The sequence below is a fragment of the Lygodium microphyllum genome, chromosome 3 (genome assembly GCF_053477565.2).
Source record: "Lygodium microphyllum isolate KBCC chromosome 3, Lygodium_microphyllum_v1.1.10, whole genome shotgun sequence".
Lineage (NCBI taxonomy): Eukaryota > Viridiplantae > Streptophyta > Polypodiopsida > Schizaeales > Lygodiaceae > Lygodium > Lygodium microphyllum.
The window spans coordinates 48389430-48411684 of NC_141137.1; the positions used below are offsets into that span (position 1 = coordinate 48389430).

At 42.2% G+C, this 22255-nt stretch overlaps 1 protein-coding gene across 3 annotated transcripts in view; it reads left to right on the plus strand.

The window, feature by feature from the left end:
- LOC148038305 (actin-related protein 4-like) overlaps positions 1-22255 on the plus strand; it is a 207900-nt gene that overhangs the window by 21590 nt on the left and 164055 nt on the right. For 2 of the 3 annotated variants that reach the window (XR_015689336.1, XM_087670412.1), the window contains exons 3-5: positions 3284-3375; positions 3648-3806; positions 3896-3969. Coding sequence is in view for 2 of the 3 variants with exons in the window: in XM_087670412.1 (XP_087526538.1) it covers positions 3284-3375; positions 3648-3806; positions 3896-3969 (325 nt within the window). In the remaining variant the exon portion in view is untranslated. Of the gene's footprint in view, positions 1-3273; positions 3376-3647; positions 3807-3895; positions 3970-22255 lie in introns of those variants that run through there. The other variant, XM_087670416.1, reaches the window with a different exon arrangement.

Here is a 22255-nt window from a genome sequence, read left to right on the forward strand (position 1 = left end):
ACAAGATCCCATAGGTTCTAGGAGCCAAGGACATGTCTCATCAAGTTTGACTAAGTGGTAAAGTTTGATCCGTTAAAACGAGTCTTATCATTGAAAGCATGCTTGGCAGAAGATGAGCTGGAACCATGAGGTGTCGGAAAAGTGGGATAAGATGGAGGTGGAGGGTAAGATGGTGGTGGTGGGTGTGTCTGATAGGAAGAATGAGGGAGAAAAGGTGGGTAGGCAGAAATAGGTTGGGAGTGTGCAATGAGTGCTGCTTGATGCGGAGGCATTGGAACATGAATGTTTCTGTAAGGTGTCGATGGAGGTGGAGGCACTGGGACATGAAAGCCCTGTCTAAAGCTCGGCTAGGGCACAATAGCATGACCAGGAGGTCCACCTGGTAATGCTATAGAGGTAAGTTGTGGTATCAATTGATCCACACTTGGAAGAGATTGGGGGGATACGCAGGCTGCAATGATCTCGAAAGTGTGTGAGAAGTAGGCGGAACACCACTCAATGGAGGAAAAGATGAGGTCTTAAAGGTTGTGCCTATGTTTCCATAATCCCCTGGTACGGTGTGATGTGCAACACGAGGTGTTTGATAGGGGAATGTAAATGGTGTGAAGGGAAGTGGAGAAGCAATGGAAGAATGTGGTGGGATGGGTGGGTTTTGAATTTGTGGTGTGAAAGGTGCAGATTTATTTTGTTCATTTTTACCATTTAATGATTGCAAATGAAATGATGATGATGAGGATATACCATGCAATGTAGAAATAGGAACACCAAATTCATTTTGATTTTGAGAAGTAAACTGAAAAAAAGGAAGGGTAGAAAAAGAGGTACCTGGCTTTTTCTTATAATCCCCACGACGGGTGTTAATATACAAGAATTGGTTCTCAAGAAAACCTTTTTCGTAGTCAAACGGATTATACTCTATCTTCCTCATGATTTCTACTAGTATATTGCAAAACAGAAGAGGTAAAAGACGAAGGAACAAAAGACGAATCTAAAGTACCTTGCATCGGAGTGGACGGAGGAGGATGAAAGATTGGAACATACTTCGAATCTCTTTCTCCAACAGCGCGGCCCATCCTTGAGGGAGGTCTCGACGGTCTAGTAATATCATTAGATTTATGCGCAACATCTGTAGAGAGAAATTCATGTATACCTTCATTGAGTAGCTTCTCCTGAAGGGCAATCCTTCAATCGAGCTCCTCAATCTTCTTTCGTCTAAAGTCCATGATCACATGATATTCTTCAGTGGAAAGCTTGTATAGCCTTTCTTCCGTGTTGTCAGAAGTGTCTTGCTCCATGTCGAAACTTTGTGGAGCAAGCTGTTCTGCCCACTCTCGCTCGGATCTCGGCATAGGTTGTTCTGGAGATTGAATTGGTGTTGATGTGTTTGAAGTCATTTAAACCTGTTGTTGTTCTTGCTTCTTGCAGAGAGCTTTTAGATCAAAGGCCTAGGTTTCTCAGAGAGAGTACTAGGCTCTGATACCATGTAAAGAAATACTCTAACACAGAAACACAAATAACAATCGTACGACAAAGCACAGACTGATAAAAAGAACACAGTTAGGGTTACGGTAACTTAGAGACAATGAACACAGAAAATAAGTGAAGTGATATAACTGCTGAATATATAATGCTCATGCCACAAACACACTATGCAGTGAATGAATACTGAACCTCGAACTCCTGTATCTCAAGGATCAAGGTAGGGGTAATGAGCTGAAGAGTGTGTTGTACTCCGAACGGATCCCGAATCACAGCAAGGCAGCCTCTGAATGTTGAACACCAGCAAATGCAGCAGTGAGAAGCTAGATCTGATGCAGACAACAGTGAGGAGAGAGAAATACTAAAAACGCAGGCTGCAGGAGAGAGACTAAAAACGCAAGTAGGACAACCTGCAGGAGAGAGAAAGACAAAATGCAGGCAAGACAGCCTATAGGAGAGAGAAAGCTGCCAAGCTAGAAAGCTTGGCGACACCCTGCAGAAGCTGGGTGACAGTTGGAGGAGAGAGAAATCTGCCAAACGCAGGCTGCAGAGCATTCCATAGCTAGGAAGTTGGCTTTGGAGGATGTTGGCAGAGATGTGGTTCCCTCAGCAGCGATTTCTTCTTCGGTGTTCAATCAGAGTGCTCTAGCCATGACGAGGAACCTTGTGTTTCATGCTTACATGAAGCACATTGAGTTTTAATATCGATATGTTTTTGAGCATCTCTTGGACAGTGAGATGCAGCTGGAGTTTTGCCCTACAAAAGACAATCTTGCTGATACCTACACAAAGGCTCTTTCTTTGCCTTTTTTGATGTGCCTGCACGAGACACATCGAGGTTCAATATTGGTATGCTCGAGAGTATCTCTGGATGGCAAGCTGCAGCTGGAGTTTTGCCCTACAAAAGACAATGTTGCTGATACCTTTACAAAAAGGCTCTTCCTTTGTCCTTGATGCTTCTTCATCTGCATATTTTGGGTGTTCAGCCACTCCTAGGATTTGAGAGAGGGTGTTGGTGGTCATGTCTATTCATGTCCTTTTTGTGTGTAAATCTCCTGCTGTGAGACTTAGTTTGAGTTAGGTTGAGTCAAACTAGGACATTTGGATATCTAGCACTGTCTACTTTAGTTTAGCTCTCCGCCTTTGTCCGCCTTTGTCCAGCTAGGCCTGGCACCTGTTACCCCTGACATTATGAGGTGTCCAACTACTTTCTGCTTGTATGCCAAGTGCATTCATGCAGCCTGCCAGTTTTGGTGCACTGGTCCAACCTGCATCTAGGTCAGACCAGTTGTGCATCTTCTCCTATCTATAGCCGGCATTCTGCTGGGCATTGCCATTAACTAGCCTATCCCTCAGACACACTTGCAAGGGCTTAGTCCATTGTGTGCAGTCCATCATTTTCTCCAGCATATTCAGGTTTTGTTCTTGCCTTTGTCTGTGTCCATCTGCATTCTGCTTCTGCATGTGCATTTACACCTCTGTAGTATATGATCTAGACTGGTTGATTGCTCAAAATTGTTTGGCACGGGAGGATGTGCCACGTGTTGAAATGTAATGTGTGAGTGAACCATGGTTTGCTAAAGGGTAAACCGGTGCCTTATGCAGGCTGTCAATGCACTTTATTCTGTTGTGGGAATGATATGTTGCGTGCTCTCAATTGTTCTTAGTTAGCAATTCTTCAATTTCAATTTTTGACTTTGTAATTCAATGCAGAATTTCTGTGAATTCTATGTTTCTTTAAGCTCAGGAAGGATAGTTCATATGGAGGTGCTCAATGGTTGCCTTCTTTTTCTCATGTATACAGATGAAGTTTCAGCTGTAGTGGTGGACTTGGGTTCCCATTCATGCAAGGCTGGTTATGCAGGGGAGGAGGCCCCTAAAGCTGTATTCCCATCAGTAAGTATTTTTTGTAGTTAAAAGTATTATAGATTGCACACTATACAAGTGGTCATGTCTTTCCTTTGACTGAGGATCTAGTTACTGTTAACAGTGTTAATAGTGGTATCAGTAAATAATTGGAATACACAGTGTTGTTAGGTTCGTGAACTATGCAACCTTGACAAGTGCTTATATCATGGACTTACTATCTTTCCATTTATCAAATGTATGCTCATGGTTGAATCTCACTTGATGCAGTCCTCAGTTGTTTTGTGGATTCTGATTTACAGGTGGTTGGATGTGTTGAACTTCCTGATTCAGTAAAGGCAGAAAGTGAAGCAGAAGAGGTGAAACTAAATGCAAAGCCAGCAGAGCCTGAAAAAGCAAGAAATAAAAGGAATCTATATGTCGGGACACAGGCATTGGGTTATCGCCGAGACAATATGGAGGTTGTTTGTTAGTCTCTTGCTGCAACTTCAAAACTCCCTGTAAAAAACGGTGAATGGGAGATAGTTTACCCCTGGGCTGGTACATGCAGGTTGTACCTGCCATGAAAGATGGTGCAGTAGCAGACTGGGAAATTGTGGAAAAAATCTGGGATCATGCTTTTCGGTTTCTATCTTCATCCATGCCTTTTTCAGATTGAGTTTTAACTTTTTGCATTCTGTAGGTGCAGATCATATAAATGACTTTCTTGTGTCCAATGATTTGAATCCACATTAGCAGAGGGAATGCAGCAACTTTGATATCTAATATTAAAGGTTTTGAATTGGATAACATTAAACTTCACTCCCCAAGAGGTGTATTACAGTCTCTGAAATCAGACAAATGTCAAAAATCAGTGCTTATCCAATCTGTGAAGTTTGTATAAATGTGCCTGCAAGGCAAAGTTAGTGGACAAATGAGTAAGCAGAAAGTGTGCCTACATGTTCACTTGGCTCAAAGTTTCCCAAAGTTTAATTAATATAGGGAGCCGCTTAGAAGAGTTGATCAAAAGCATGCTAGCTGTCATGATGCTCTTTGGAGTCTTCAAAAATTCATTGAGACCTACTTGTGACATGACGTTCCTCCAGATTCTGCAACTTTCATGTGCTCTATTGCTGAGCATTGTTCTCTCTGGTTGTGGTGTGTAGAGGCTAACCTAGTTTAAGTAATAAGGACAACAATATTTCAACTGCACTAAGGGAGGTCTATGAAGAATTGACACAAACATCAGGATAACAAAACTAAACCACAGAGAATAGGTTATTCCTATGAAACTCAATATACTGTGTGCACGAGCTCTTATTTTTGGTGCTGTTTGTCAATATTTGCAACTCCTCCTTGTTGCATTGCATGTCAGGCTGCATGGGTCCCACCCACTTTAATGGCCCAATTTTAAGGCGGGCACACCCAACAATGGGCTTGCCCAACCAACCAAATCAGTCTGGCCTGCTAGGGTGGAACCCCCCTGCCTGCCACTCATCTGCCACTCTGCCACCCTATGAGCCACCACTAAACCCTCTGTGTGCGCGCGCACGTTCCACGTCTGTGAGCCTGACAGCCTCTCAGCCTGCACACACATACCACCTAAAGTCCTCTCTCAAAATGGTTACTCCAAAGTGAAGTGGGTTTTGAAAAGAGCTCAAATGCAGCATCATCGCGAGCAATGTGGATTAGAGTGCTGGCTCAAATGTCTTTATCAACATGATGGCAGTGAAGGAAAGATGCAAGAATCAGAATATTTTAGTATCAAGAAACCAACTGGATTGAGGAGATGCAAGAAGAACTCTTGCACATATTCTATTCTTATATGCAATAGGAATTTTGACAAGATCAAGGAGGAGATGCACACCCAAATTGCCATGGCACTAAGTGAGATACAGATGAAGATGCAAATATCATCAACAGAATGGTCATATTATTGATCTTGAGGCCCGAATTACTACTCTTAGAAAGGAAAACGAGAGTCTAGAAAACTGCTTATTACTTAAAGAAGATGAGATTTAGTAATCAATCAATGATGAGCTGAACTTAGTTAAGGATCAAAGCATATCATGAAGGAGCATGAGGAGAAGATTACCAATGAGCCATATAGATGGGCCCAAGTGATCCAAAGGATGCAAAAGCAAGTGGAGAATGTGGGCAGAAGAAGAAAAAAGATCACCCTACCATCACAATCACATGCTTGAGGAGGAAAAGAGAAGGCAATTAAGATTGATGCATGTGTGGATTGTGGAATGAAAGGAGGGCTTGTAAGTACCCCAAACAGTATCCTTAACCATTAGGACCTTTGCTTATTTCTGCAAGTAAAAATATTTGATTTGAAGCAAATTGAACGCATGATTGCGGATGAAGATAAAAATTATTCAGAGCTGGTTACAGTCATGAATAAATGCAACAGAGACAAATGGATTGAAGATGGGCAGCCCCTTTGAAGAAATGCATTTTTGCTCAAACCAGGTTTCTTAGGGTTGAGCTCAGTTATAGTCAAGAGTGAGAAGTATAACTCCTCCTGGCAGATCATGCAAAGATGTGCAAACACTCACACACTCAACGTTCACATACTATGCAACAAACCAACTAATTCTTTTAAGTGCCCCATATAACATTGTATGCATTGTATGCTCAGCGGTTAGAATAATTGCTTATTTTCATGACTAGACATTTCAAGAGAATGAGCAGAACGAACACTTGAGGCTGAATGGGAGATGGAATGAAATGTGGACTTAAGATGGGCAGCCCCCTCCAAGGAATCTACCTGTCTTGATTACAATCAACCTGAGAGTGAGGAGAAGTATCTCTCTTTTTCAAGAGCATGTGATGTACACATGCATACATGTATCACATGCATGTATTTGTCATGCATAAACCAAACTAAACTTTTGCAATTGGAGAGTAAGAGAAAGAAAAAAACCAGCCATCCCTCATGGGTTTTTCTCCCCCAACGAAAAGAAGATTCTAGCAATATCACCTTAGAAGAAATCCTTGAGGTAAAATACAAAAGTACAAAAAGGGCCCTGGAAGGGTCTACTAAGTACATCATAAATATAGTGGTTGTATGAACAACCAATTTGGTGGGTTGCAATGCCAAACTTTTGTGGTACTAAGTGAAAGAAGGTGCTAGAGTCACATGTCTGCATTTCCATCATGCAAGTAGCTGGTCCGTATCAATGTACCATCTTCCATCATAGTGTGTCACTATGATCCTTTGCTGAGAGCATCATGTGAACTTTGCTTGACCCTAGTCCTCTCTTATAAGTCATGCATCCTCCTCCATTGTAAAAAAGTCAAAATCTTTTCTTTGCTGGCCGCAATCACCATTGATGGAATGTCTCCTTTGGAGATCTCTCTTTAAGTTTGATGAGGTGCTTGTGTTTGTCTTGCACTTGAGAGGAACTCCCTTTAACATGGCGTGTGGTGCCCCTAAGGCCCTAAAGTCTCTATCTATGAGTCTTATGTGGCAAACTTTGGAGAGCAATCCACTCTCCTAGTGAGAAGGCAACCTGCATGGAGAATCTTCCCAAGAAAGATGGATCCTTTGTCCAAGGGTGGCAGCACTCTAATCTCAAGTGATGGTTGAAGAGAAGAGGCTTACCTCATCACCTCTTTAAATATGGTTAGTGCCGACTAGCGAAGGCCAGATGAAATAGATCTCTAAGCTTTGTCGATGACAATCACAAATCTAACCCCTCTTGCGTGCTGAAACTCCACCTCTAGATTAGTCCACCTTTGCTGCAGTCCTCTAGTGCAGCATTGTGAAAGTGAATACATGGCCCAAGATAGAAGATGGAGAGAGAGAGAGAGAGAGAGAGAGAGAGAGAGAGAGAGAGAGAGAGAGAGAGAGAGAGAGAGACACGTGGACGCAGCAATGGTGACCTGATTTTCCTGCTTCACCGTGACTCTTGTGCTCAACAGCACACAAGACATCCCACTGATTCTCATGCAATACAATCCACATGGAATGTTGCTTATGGCGAGAACAAATGCCTCGCACATTCCACGTGGCTATCTTCATGTGTAACAAAAAGAAAATTAGGGACGAGGCACAGCTTGCCTTGATTTAACCTTTTCTGCTAGAATGTCAAGGACTCCCTCATCCAAAAAATCAGCTACTACGGCAAAAGAGTTCTGACGGCCAGCTTTAGACGTAGACGGAATATCCACTGTCTTGGGGATGGAACGGGGATAACAACGATCCCAGGGGGTAATCACATTACCTCTAGTATCGAAAGCCAACTTAGCAGGTGGGCCCTTTGGACCGTCCGTATATACTTTCCGAGTAGACTGATTACAGGGAGCAGAAGAAGCCATAGTACGAGCAGTATGCTCTAAAGACAACATTTCTTTCCTCCGCATATAAGTGCGCATGGAATCCTGCGAAGCATTAGGCCCAGTATCCGGCAGGCCAATATCAAACCTTTTACCTTTTTTGACACGTACATCTACCCAGTCATTGCCATGGGAATCCAAACCCGAAACATGTTTACCTTTATCCAAAACTTTAGGTGGCTGGGTTGCATCTTGTGACGGAGCATCAAGCACCATATCTGCCATGGGCAGCACAACATGCTCAGCATCTGAAGTCGGTTGCTTCTCTGGGCATTCGGCCATAAAATGCCCCAATTTTCCACACGAGAAGCAATGCCTTGCAAAGTTGCCCCATTTCAAACGAAAGTGCAAAGGGTGCATGCCCGAGCAATTAAGACGTAACCAAGCAGGCCTTTTCCTAGCCGTGTCCCATAACATACACAAACGATTACGATTCATGGCTCTTAGGCTCGGGGGGACCAGAACAGTGCCCACAACGGCCATGGCATCCTTTAACAGTGGCCAATAGACCGCCGGACAATTTTCCACTTCGACCCATACCGGGCATTCACATTGAAGCAAGCTCTGAAAATCTACCATTGGGTGCCATGGCACAACATGGACCAACCGGCGATCAAAGAACAATGGCAGTTTAGACAGGAGATCAGCACGATGCTGCTCAGGTTTCAACAGTACCTCATAGAAGCCTCAGGGCCCAACAAAAATCTCCTCAACACACTCCCCTTGTAATAGATTGTGGAGCCACTGGCGAATATGGGAAAGCACTGGGATCCTACCAGTGAAGAAGAGTATAACATCACGGTCATAAAACACCGAAAATGAGCGCAAGACATTTTTCGGGTCCACCGTGGCTTCCAAACCATCTTCAGTTCCAGAGTCAGAAAAAGCTTCATGATTACGTTGGACATAATCGCCAAGGCAAACTCCAACAAATGCTTCCAGTCAACATCCTGAGAATCTACAGAATCAGAGGCAACCTGAGCATAAGAACGTTCCTGTTGATCCATGGTCTCTTCCGAAGTATGCTTGGTGCGTTTGCTCGCAGGCTGGAAGTCAGGACCAAGAAGTATCTCCTCTGTGCAAGGAGCCATATCCTCTCGATCCTCTGTATCAAAATCCGGACCAAGGGCTGCCACCGTTTGGTCGATAAAAGCCATGTCCAGACCAGCCATGTTGTATCACCCCTTGTGCAGGTCAGATGCAGAGCCCGGAGCACACGGGAGGTAGAAACGAACGCAGGCCTCTCTCTCTCTCGCTCTCTCGCTCTCTCTCTCTCTCTCTCTCTCTTCTGTACAGAGGCGCTGTCTAGGGATGTATTCTGCAAGCACACCCGATTGAACCTGGCAAAACTGCGATGCGCTGGTCAGGGCGTTCACGCTGAGTCTCTGCAGAACTGCACCTCTGCAGTACCACGTCACTGCAGGCCTGGTGCAGAACAAACAGCAGCAGCAGTTCGAGGCTATTCCCTTTGATGGTCTGCCCTGTGCTGCAGTGCGCTGGTGGCAGAACCTTGTGCGACGATTCTTTGTCACTTGCTGCCGGTTTTTCTCTCCGATGCAGGTCTGCAGTCCACACAGGTAGAAGCAGGCAGTTCTGAAGCGGCACAAGACTGGTTTACAACCAGGCGTGCAGGTATGGCGAGCGAGACCTCAGGCCCAAAGCAGCTGCGTGTAGGTGGAACAGGCAAGGGTCCGTTCAAGTCGATGCAGACGGCCAGTGGCTACAGGTCGCCATCGATCCTTCAGATCGATCGCCCTTCTCTCTCTCTGCGCGTTGACACAGCGCAGGACACCGCAGGCTGCAGGCGTCAACGGGGTCACGACAGTATGGGATCCATCATGCCTCTCTTTGTCGGCGGCGTCGACAAGCAGCGGAGGACTTACTGGCTTTGGTTCGTTCTCTGCTGGTGGACACTCTAGATGATGTTTTTTTGCTGTCACTGGCGATGCATTTGGCTGATATTATTAAAGAATTTCAGTTGAAATCTTATCAGCAGGCCAAATTGCACAATTTGATTGAGAATTTGCAAGATAGTGCTTGTCAGACTCATAAGTTCTTTTGAGCTCTACATGCATCTCTTGCTCAAGAAAATATGAATAGACTCCAGGATCTAGAAGGTTGAATGGTCATTGATCCTCAAACTATTGTGAATATGTGTAGGAATTATTTTCTAGACCTTCTTGTTTCTTCTCCTTCGCCTTCTGACCAAGTTACTCATGCACACTTGGTTTTCTGTGATTTGGTCCGCAATCAGGTTCCACTTGATACGCAAACTACTTTGGAGACAGATATTTGTGAGGCGGAGGTTATGGATGTCTTGTTACACTTGCCCAAGGATAAAAGTTCCGGTTGGGATGGTCTCACCAATGAATTCTTTGAGAGTTCTGCTACCCAACTGGTGAAACCATTGACGATTATGTTTCAGTATGAAGGTGATGCAAAATAGATGGAGAATGAACATGAGAATCACTAGGAAAAAAAAATTGCTGCATCTTACCAAGTAAACAGCTTTTACAAATGTGATTCGATGTGGCAAGTGGATTTTTGGAAGATCCTGGCCATATCCTTTGACTGGAGCTTCATCGATGCTTGGTAGTTTATGTGGCCAAGCCTCTGATGCCATAAATGCGTATCTTGGAAAGATTCCTCTATTAACAAGGCACGATCAATAGGATTTTCAGCAAGTTGCTGATCATATGTATCAAGATGATAGAGGCCCTTAGTGAGGGTGCCTATCAAGGCAATGGAAGAAACTTGATCATCATATACTGCACATCGGGGGCCTTAAAAAGTGATGCAAAACCTTGAAGTTGCAATGACTGAAATAGAAATAAGCTTTGTCTTGATGCTAGGCACATAGAGAATATCATGCATTGTCAAAGGAGTGCCCAAAACAGAGACAACTTGCACATGACCAATGCCTTTTATTGCATGAGAGGCATTGTTTGCTAAATGTTGCACTTGTTTTGATGAATTGGGCCTTAATTTTGGTGAAGGATGCCAAATTTTAGAAAAGCCCCAAATTTGGTATTGAAATTGGAGCGAAATTTGGCTAATTGGATAAAAAGTCCCAAGATTGATGGAGACCAAGCATTAGATTCTTTCAATCTGATAATGAAATGCGTGAATTTGAGGAAATTGGTGAAAACCCCTAAACTTTATGCATGAATTCTGGCTGAGAATTTGTACAAAGCCCGAAATTTGGGCAAGTTTGTGCACATGAGAATAGGGGCTTGCTAGCTGAAGTAAAAGAATTAGTGAGTATTAATTTATTTAAAAGAATGATGTTTGAGTTTGTTGGACCTAAGGTGGCACGATGCCTTGTTGATGTGACAACATGATAATTGACATGCAGAGGTCGCGATCAGAGCTGTAGTGTGTTAGCTGGAAAAGGTGGCAATCAGCAATGCGATCATTTGGGGAAGCATGACTGTTGGATTCAGGTAGTTGACTGGTATGTTTGTTGGTGACGTCAGCCTGAAGACATCTGTGCGTGGCAACTGTCGAGCTAAAAAATGAATTACTTGCTGATTAACCTCTTAAACAGCCCCAAAACACACTAAAAATGCTCTTTTAGAGTAAAACCCTAAAACGGGGAGCAGTTTGAGAGAGTTCAATGGAAACCCTAATTTTTGGGCTGCCCTTCCATATTATAAATAGACAGGCTGCCCCCATTCAGCTATCATCCTTGTTTACAGGTTATACCAGCCCACACACCCTTTGTTGCTGTTGGCGCCCAGTTTCCAGCCTTCAGCCTGCCTCCATTTGCTGTCCAGCCATCATCGACTGCAGCCACATTATCTTCAGCCTATCCATTGCTGTAGGCGACAGCTCTCAGCTGCTGGCGACTGCTCCAGACTGTCCCAGACTGCCGTTCAGCTTGCTGTCCATCATCTCCAGGGTCAGCCAGCCTGCGTTTTCAGCATTGCAGGCCTTGACACTCTTAGACATTGTTTCAGCCGTCTGTTTACAGCAAACTGTGCATAGTTTCCAGCCTGCGATCGGTGGTACACTGTTGCGTTTACCAGTTTCCAACCTCCAGACTTCTGCGTTTTGGTGACCAGCCTGCAGCCATTCACTATTTAGCACTCCTACACTCCGACTGGTGGTCACATACTTGGGATCTGTCTTCTGTGGACGTCACACGCCGACATTGCTCTGCCCTTGAGCACACTGTACACTCTTACATTCATTTACAGTATACAATAGTGAGTCACTGGTTGTGTGGGCACCTTGGCACCGGCTCCTCTCTCCCCAGAAGAATCCACAAATGATGGCTGAAGTACACAAAGAGGAGAAGCCTAGCAATATATAGGCATAAAATTGGGGAAGCAATAAACGCAGTCGGCCAGCATTAAATGCTCCCCAGCCCTAAAAAGGGCACCAAAAAATGCCAGAAAAATACTACAAAAAATGCCACAGCCTCTGTAGCACAGACTCACACTTGAGTTGACTAATTTGCTAACATAATTGTGGCTGGGCAGCTGTATGTATAGGCCATTTTTGGTGTTTCTGGCAGTTTTCGATTGGTTTTTCTTCGTTTTGCAGCAGCTGCCCTTCGTTTGTGATCAGATTTTTGGTTACACTGATGTGAACTCTCATTTTGTGACGTCTTTGCTGTTGGTTTGGTTGTATTTTCTTTCAGTATACCCTCCATCCTCTATCTTCTCTTCTTCTCCTCTCTTGATGGCTCCTCCGTGTACTTCTATAGATAACAAGTTACATTGACTTGACTATCTTACATGGAGTGCTGTGATGAAAACCTGGTTTGTGCAGAAGCGGATTTGGTATATTGTATGTGGAGCTATTCCTCGGCCGTAACATCCTTTTTCTCTTCTTGAAGATTTTGATGAGGACAACCATGTCCAGTGGATGTCACACTTTGACTACTCCCTCAACCCTCTTCCATGAGACTCACAAGTTGTGACACTAGTGTGCCTAGGATTGTCAGTGGCATTTTATGCAAGTCGGCCAGCATGACCAGCTGCCATTTTAGGCCTATTTATTCTATGGCTCCTCCTCCTTCCATTCAATCATCATCATTCTTCAGGTGGTCTTCCTATTGGACAGAGGAGCCAGTGCTAGTGCCCACACAACCAATGACTCATTGTTGTATGTATCATTCTCGTGTTTGGTATATGGATTCCATTTCTCGAGCACATGAGTTTTCTTCTTTTGCAGTGTTCTTCTGTTTTCTCTCTCTTCTGTCTTGTGTTTAACAGTTTATTTCAGCACTTATCTATACTTCCATTGTATCAGATTGCAAGATCTAGGTTCTTGCTGCGATTTTTTTGCTAATTACAGGTCTTTCTTCCCCTTGCTAATTAGGCAATCTGTTGCTGGTTTTTTGCCTGTGTGTACTTAGCTGCTGCTTGTGTTTTTAGACTAGCAACCTGCGTTTTCAGCCTGCGCTTGTATTCTTGCTTGCAATCATCAGTTTGCTGCATTGAATACTCAACTAGCTTGGGTTCTTGGTTTTCTACCCCTAACTGTGGCTGGGTGGCTGTTTGTATAGGTTGTCTTTGTTGTTTCTGACAGTTTTCGATTGGGTTTTCTTCATTTTGCAGCATTTTTGATCAGATTTTTGGTTACACTGATGTGAACTCTCATTTTGTGATTTCTTTGTTGTTGGTTTGACTGTATTTCCTCTCAGTATACCCTCCATCCTCTATCTTCTCTTCTTCTCCTCTCTCGATGGCTCCTTTGTGCACTTCTACAGATAATAAGTTACATGGATTTGACTATCTTACATGGAGTGCTGTGACGAAAGCCTTGTTTGTGCAGAAGCGGATTTGGTACATTGTATGTGGAGCTATTTCTTGGCCTCAACATCCTTTTCCTCTTCCTGAAGAGTTTGATTAGGACAACCATGAGGAATTTGTGCTTACATGGGATTCAAACGATGCATGTGCATATTTTGCACTGCTTCGGTGTATTTCCAAAGAAGTTCTACTCGTAGTTACCTTCTGCAAGGCATCTCCCAAAGTATGGTCTAAGCTTTAGATATTGTATACGACACCTTTTCCCATGCATACAATGATCCTTTATGGATAGCTTTAGTAGATGAAGTTTGAGTCGAAGGGCACCGTTTAGTCCTTTTTACTTTGTGTTACATAGGTACAAGGTCATCTTTGCCACATCTAGTCTGCCCTCTGGAGGCACATCTCGTGGGAATGGTACTCTACAAGCTTCCCATGGAGTTTGATGGACTGTCCAATGCTTTACGGACACAAATATCATCTCCACTTGTGAGCTTCACACATATGTATTCAATGTTGCTTGAGCATGAGGCATCTTTGCATTTACAGGGGAGGCTTCCGTCTCATTATGGAGGTTCCAGTGAGGCCTTTATAGATTCAAAGAGGGGTGATAGGAAGAAGAAGTGGAGGGCCTAGTGTTGTTACTATGGTAAGAAGGGACATTTGCGGAAGGATTGTAAGGAGTTAGTAGTCTCATGAAAGAAGCATGAGAAGAAAAAGAGGCAGGACGGAGACTCCTTCGACGAGTCATTCTCATCCTTAGACTTCAATTTCGATCCTTTGACCAAGGAGAAGTCCAAGGCGCAGAAGGATTCACTTCTTCAAATTGAGGAAATGGCTTGACTGCTCTTTCCTCTGTTGCTTTCTAGTCCAGGTGATGTGGTCATGCCTCACGACTCTCTAGTGCTAGAAAGGGAGTGGGAGAGGGTGGTGAGATGGGGAAGTTGAGCCTCCTCTATACAAGTATACAGGTGCACAGGTTCCTGAGAGGGACATCCTTGAAGCATTGACCGAAGTCTAGCAGGTTTAAACCTTTGAACTAGGATGGACATCTAGGTTCACGATGGGTTGCTATTTGATAGAGTGCCGAATTGGCTCCTAGTTTGAGCTCACATGAGGAGACACTTTAATGGTCTTGGCCAAAGGCGGGGAATTCATGGTCACATTATATGTTTAGAGGCATTTTCGATAGGATGGTCTTGTATGCTATTGCGAGACATTGTTGACGAACATTGAGATCTGTTATGACTCTCTCTATTTTTAGGAGCTAGTATGATCAACATCGACATCAGATTCTCTCTGAGGCACCTTGGTGGTGGCTTGATCACCCATTGCTTGGGTATCCATGGCTCTACTCAGGTGGTTCTCTGTTGTATAGACTTTGATGAGTCATTATCATTCTATCATTATATTATATCAGATCACCCATGATTTGAGAGAGGGTGTTAGTAAGATTGTCAGCTTCTGTGTGAGTCTATGTATGCCAGCTGGGGTGGGCACACTAGCCATTATTTAGGTATTATTTTAGTGATTTTTGTGTGGCATTTGTGGCATTTTATGCTAGTCGGCCAGCACTAAACGTTGGCCAACCAACTGCCATTTCAAGCCTATTTATTTTGTGGCTCTTTTTTCCATTCAATCATTATCATTTTTAAGGTGGTCTTCTTGTTGGAGAGAGGAGCCAGTGCCGGTGCTCACGCAGCCAATAACTCATTGTTGTATGTATTATTCTCGTGTTTGGTATGTGGATTCGATTTCCTGAGCACATATTTGATTTCTCTTCCTTTGTAGTGTTCTTTTGTTTTCTTTCTCTTCTCTCATGTGTTCTACAATTTATTTCAGCACTTGTCTATGCTTCCATTGTTGCACCACTTCTGACATAGAATTTCTTTATTTATGTTTAGAATGATCTTTCTTAGACTCCATACTCAATGTAGTAGCCGAAGGCAAGGAATTTATAGCTGATCTAAGGGGTAGCTGAAACTAGCCTTTGCAACCGGTCTATGACTCACATAAAGCGGTAGTCCCTTCAATTAATACTTGGTCTTTTCACATACACACACAAACAGAGACCTCACTCCCTCACTCAACACCAGATTGACCCCGAAGTCCGGCACCCCTTTCGGTATTTCTTTATCAATTAAAAGATGGAAAGTTACAAAAAAAAAGAAATGTTCCAAAGTACAAAGCCTGTGAAAAGTTGACTTTCATCTTTTCTGAGTAAATTTCAGTTGCATAAGGATAGTACAACATATCCAGAACAACATCCCAAGTAGGAAAACACTTTCTGTGACCATAACTCAATAATTCAAGTGTAGAATTGCAATCTGCAGAACTTTGTATTTACTGTTTTTCACCTGTTTCTTGACCTGTTCTCTGCGTTATTCCATTCTAGATCTGTTCCATACTAGTTGGACTACAAACCCTTTGACTCTGGCATAATTCCAGCAGTAAAATAGTCCCACAAACAATACTATATCAGAGCTGAAAACACTGTTCTTGTGTGGCGCGGTCATCACTTTCTTTAGTTCTTGCATTGGAGAAGCAATCAGCTGCTCTTGAAGCTGGACAATGAGTCTCTTGCCTTAGCAGAGAAGAGCAAAGAAAACACAGAACTGTACATTTCATTGAATCAGCCCATTTCCTCTGAGAATAGAGAGAGAGTTGACTAGAGGGAGCAAGCTCTATCTCTGTACATGAGTTAGAGACGAAGTACTCTCCATAGCTGAGGTACTTGCAGCAATCTGCCCTCAGCCCAAATAAATTTTACGCTCACATTTGCCCCTTTTGCCTTCGATGATTTTGCTGCTCTCTCTCTTTTGGGAATTTGTGCCCAAATTGTGACACATGGCATACACGTAACAATTTTCGTGCTTAGACCTTCTGGTCTAAAATTCTCCATGATCGGTGCAAAATTTGACCTCGGCACAGACTAGAGAATTAATCCTCGTGCAAAAATAAAGATAATGATGCGAACAGATTTTGGGGTCCAAAAATAGTAACGCCTTAAATTTTAGGGATGGTGACCCTTGCATTCCTCAAGTTGTTCTAAGCAACTTTTATCATTGCAATCACATCAAAAAGTGTAATGTTACTCATTTACGGTTACTTTTATTCCATGGGCATTCTCACATGTGCATCTTTTGTCTTGGCCAGGCTCATTGTCCTGCACCATCTCCAGTGGCTAAGCACACAGTCCCAAACCATTGGTATTCTATTCTTCAGTGCCCATTCAATCCGGTCCCAAGGCTCAGACAAACCATTAGTCTAATTTGTCCCAATGACTGCCTCTTTTGGCCATGCAAAGATCCCGGCTTAATCCAAGAGAATTCTGGGGGCTACAAAGCAATAGCAACTAAAGAAAAGAAAAATTAAATATTTATATAAGTAAATAAGAAAAGCAACTGCAAAAAGTATCACTACCTGGTGACATACCCTCCTCTTGAATAAAGCAAGCGACCTTGATTGCATGTCACACATGCTAATGGATGACACAGGATGATAACAAGATTCTCCATGTTATTAGTGTCATCGCATGTATCACTTGCTAACAAATGACACAGGACGATGGTAGGAGTTTCCCCACTACCATTTGTGCCATTGCAAGTTCAAGTCTCACATAGGTGGAGGATCACATCGTGTATCCAACTATGGTTACCAGGAGCCTTTCTAATATATATGTGTCCGGATGCAATATAGGGTGATAACATGTATCCCCGAACTAGTAGTGTCACAACATGTATAATCATTGAACTGAAGTGTAACAAATACAACTTCAAAGCACTGAGATTTCATTCAATGATACACATGTTAATGCTAAGTGTAAACCATACATTGTGCATTATTCAATGAGATGTAGTATTCAACTATACAATAGAGAATGAACATTGCTTCAAAAAGCCTTCTAAGTCACTGTAGGTTCCAGCAAGAAAGCTTCTTGGTAAAGTTGCAATAATTGAGGCGAATCTGTCAATTTAGTCTCTCCATCCATTTGGCATCCATTGGTGAATAGTTCTTGAACTTCACAAAAAATCTTACTATAACTCTACCTTTCACTTTTCTATCCTTATGTGCGAGGATCTGCTCAGGAACTAGAATCTCATCTAATTTCTGGACTTCAGGCTGTTCCTCTTGAACCATATCTTTTGGCACTTCACTAATAAAAGGCCTCAATAGACTCACATGGAACGGATTATGAATTTTCCAATTCTTTGGTAATTTCAGCCTCTATGCCACGTCATTGATCTTCTCTAAGACTTGAAAAGGGCAATAGTAATGCATACTCAGCCTTGGAAACAAACGTTCCTTTCCCTTCTGTTTTCTCAAACGTGCCTTTTCAAAACGCAATAAGACCCAATCATCCTTTTTGAACAAGAGTTCCCGACGATGACTATCAGTAACTCTTTTCTATTTAGCTTGTGACTTTTCTGAGGCATACTTGACCTTTTTATGTGCTTCTTTCCAATCTTTTACATAACGATTTGCTTCAAAAATTTTATCTTTTGTCTGCAAAATGGGAGGTAGTTTCTTTCCACCTTTCACAATCTCAAAAGGTGCTTTGCCAGTAGATGAGTGCACTGTATTATTGTATGCATACCCAACCAATGGCAAGTAGTGCTCCAAGAAGTCTTATCGTCTGAAGCATAACACTTCAGTAGATCTAAAACAGTCAAATTTGCTTCTTCAGACTGTCCATTAGTTTGTGGATGGAAAGAAGATGAAAATCTTAGTGTAGTGCCCATGTTTTCAAACAATGCTTTCCAAAACAGGCTAGTCATTGTTGGGTCTCTATCATTGACAATTGACTGTGGCATTCCATGGTACTTGAAGATATTATGCATAAATATCTTTACCATGTGTTCTGACTTAACCTTTTTGCTTACAGGAATGAAATGTGTCTATTTGTTGAATCTGCAAATGATAGTCCAAATTCCATCATTCCCTGAAGAAGTTTTTGGAAGATAAAAAATGAAATCCATGGCAATACTTTCCCATGGCCTTTTTGGAATAGGCCGTGGTTGCAATAACCTTGGTGCCTTCTGTCTATCAAATTTGACCTTTTGACAGACAAGGCAAGATCTGACATATGCATCTACATTAGATCTCAAGGCTGGCCAGTAGAAGAAAGTTTCTACTGCTTTCAGTAGGAGCTATACCACAATGTCATGCATACGGTGGAGCATGACTTTCTAATAAAACTTTTGGCCTTAGCTGTTTTGTAACACAGTCTTCCATGCATCATGATAAAGCCTTCTTTGAACACATAATGATCATGATGTTGGCCATTGATCAACTGTTCACACATAATAGAGAAATCTTCATCATCAGCATACGGCTCTTTCATATCATCCAATTCACAGTGATAAGAAATTGAAACAGCTGACACGTGTGGTTTGCGAGATAAAGCATCTGCAACTACATTCTTCTTGCCTTCCACATGCACTATCTGAAAATGAAGTATAGATAGGAAATTTGCCCAACGCATGTGTTTCTCTCACAATTTAGCCTGTGTGAGAAAGTATCCAAGTGTTTGATGATCCATTTGCACTACAAAATCAGCACCAAGCAAATAGTGCTTCCAACTAGAAAGTGCATGGATCACAATCAATAACTCTTTCTTATAAATTTGGTAAGTCCTTTCAATGACAGAGAGTACTCTATTGTCGTATGCCACAACTCAGCCATTTTTCATTAATACAACACCAATGCTCTTTCCACATGCATCGCATTGCACTACGAATGGCTTAGACAAATCTGGAAAAATAAGTAATGGATTTGTAGTCATTTTCCCCTTCAAACATCTAATTGCTGATTTCTCTTTGTCAGTCCATTGCCATTTGACATCCCTCTTTTCAAGCGCATGTAAAAGAGATGCAATCTTTGCAAAGTGTCTCAGAAATCTTCTGTAGTAAGAGCATAGGCCAAGGAAACTGTAGACATCATGAAAAAAGAATTCATGAACGGTGGAGCATGACTTTCTAATAAAACTTTTGGCCTTAGCTGTTTTGTAACGCAGTCTTCCATGCATCATGGTAAAGCCTTCTTTGAACACATAATGATCATGATGTTGGCCATTGATCAACTGTTCACACATAATAGAGAAATCTTAGTCATCAGCATACAGCTCTTTCATATCATCCAATTCACAGTGATAAGAAATTGAAACAGTTGACACGTGTGGTTTGCGAGATAAAGCATCCGCAACTGCATTCTTCTTGCCTTCCATATGCACTATCTGAAAATGAAGTATAGATAGAAAATTTGCCCAATGCATGTGTTTCTTTCACAATTTAGCCTGTGTGAGAAAGTATCCAAGTGTTTGATGATCCGTTTGCACTACAAAATCAGCACCAAGCAAATAGTGCTTCCAACTAGAAAGTGCATGGATCACAATCAATAACTCTTTCTCATAAATTTGGTAAGTCCTTTCAATGACAGAGAGTACTCTATTGTCGTATGCCACAACTCTTGCCATTTTGCATTAATACAACATCAATGCCGTTTCCACATGCATCGCATTGCACTACGAATGGCTTAGACAAATCTGGAAAAATAAGTACCGGATTTGTAGTCATTTTCCCCTTCAAACATCTAAATGCTGATTTCTCTTTGTCAGTCCATTGCCATTTGACATCCCTCTTTTCAAGCGCATGTAAAAGAGATGCAATCTTTGCAAAGTGTCTCAGAAATCTTCTGTAGTAAGAGCATAGGCCAAGGAAATTGTAGACATCATGAAAAAAGAATTCATGAAAAAAGTTTTCACACCATCTTTAGAAACTATGTGTCCAAGGAAGTGAATCTCTTGCAAAAAGAATTCACTCTTCTTGCCATTAATGAGCAATCTGTTACGCTTAAGCTCATTAAAGATTGTAACTAAGTGTTTTCTATGTCCCTCTTCATTCTTTGAAAACATAATCATATCATCGAAGAATGTGCCAATGAAACTTTGATAAGGGCGGAACATTCTATCCAAAAAGAATTCACTCTTCTTGCCATAAATGAGCAATTTGTTACGCTTAAGCTCATTAAAGACTGTAATTAAGTGTTTTCTATGCTCCTCTTCATTCTTTGAAAAGATAATCATATCATCGAAGAATGTGCTAGCGAAACTTCGATAAGGGTAGAAAATTCTATCCATCATTCTGTTAAACGTGGCAGGAGCATTGGTCAATCCAAAAGGCATGACTAAAAATTCATAGAGACCAAATGTCGTTCTAAAAGTAGTCTTATGGATATCCTCTGGCCTGATTTTGATTTGATGGTACCCACTTTTCAGATCTATCCTACTAAACATTCGTGCTCCTTGTAATTGATCAAGAATGTCATCTATCCTCGGAATCGGAAACCTATTCTTGATGGTGTTCTTATTCAAGGCTTTGTAGTCAATACACATTCGCCAAGAGCTATCCTTTTTTCTAAAGTAGCAACACAAGGTAAGAAAATGGAGAACTACTGGGCTGAATTAGTCCCTTCTTTAAAAGCTCATTAAGGTGTGTCATAATCTCTTTCTGCTGCGGTGCATTGACCCTGTGCGGTGGCCTGTTGGGCGGACTAGTCCCTGGAATAAGATCTATGGTATGATCTTCAGGCCTCTTAGGGGGTAACTCTCTTGGTAACGAATTTGAGAAATAGTCACTGAATTTATCCAAGAAAGCCCTTCTTCTTTCATCTAGTACAGACACATTATTGTCAACTTCATTAACTTGCTTTGCAAAAACCAAGTATGCAGAAATATGATTTCTCATTACAGAAGTAATTGCAGAAGCAGAAACAACTGGGACAGACTCTCCTTTAAGCTTCACATCTAACACACGAGTCTTGCCCCTATGTACAAGAGTAATCATTCTGTTGTAAGTATCCAAGATAGCATGCTTATTGTGGACCATGGAATACCCAACAGAACATCACAGCCCTCTAAAGGCATAATATGGAACTCCTTTGTGTCCACATAGCTCTGAATGTGCATACAAAGTTTGCCAAGAATGGGGGTGACAAGTTTAGTATGTCTTGGGCATGCAAAATCAACTTGTCCAACTGCTCCCATTTCCTTGGGACGTATACCCAGCTTAGTTTCCAATGCCGGTGAGATAAAGTTTGCATGAGCTCCAGGATCAAAGAAAATAAGCACTGTGGAATCTCTGATCTTTCCCCAAGCTTTGCACAATTCTGTAGTATCATCAATCGATTGATCTCCCACCATATCATGCACTAAGCCAATGCTGGGCTTCTTTTTACTTGGCGCATCTTTATGCTTCGCATCTTTAGAAGATTGCTGTGGGCACTTAGAAGCAATATGGCCTTTCTGTTCACATATAAAGTATTTCCCAGCCATCATTAAAGCCTTTCTTTCTTTAAATGATTTGCCAAAAAGTGGCCTCTTCTGTACTTTGCCCTGTTTAAAAGAAGTTTGAGGCTACTGCTGAAAACTTTTCTTCCAAAAAGACTTCTTTGTAAAGCTGGTCTTTTCTGGAAATTGCTTCTTCTTTTTGCCAGGATCCTGCTTAATGTGAGAATCCTTCTTTTCAGTGCCTTTAAAGCTGTCAGCTTTTCCTTTCAACAATGCATTTGCCACACCGGCATTTTCAATTAACTATACCATATTTGTAACCCTGGTCTTGTTACAATAATCCCTGATGGCTTCGGGCCAACCGCAACAGTACTTTTCAATTTGTTCTGACAGGGGCACTGTCTTTTAAGAACTCACGGGAAAAAGTGCTTCCCAAAATTTCTTATTGTACTCTTTTCAATCGGCACAATTTGCCACGTCCAATTTCTACCATGCAGTCATGACATCTACTTCAAACGTGTTGGTTAACCATGAAGCTCTG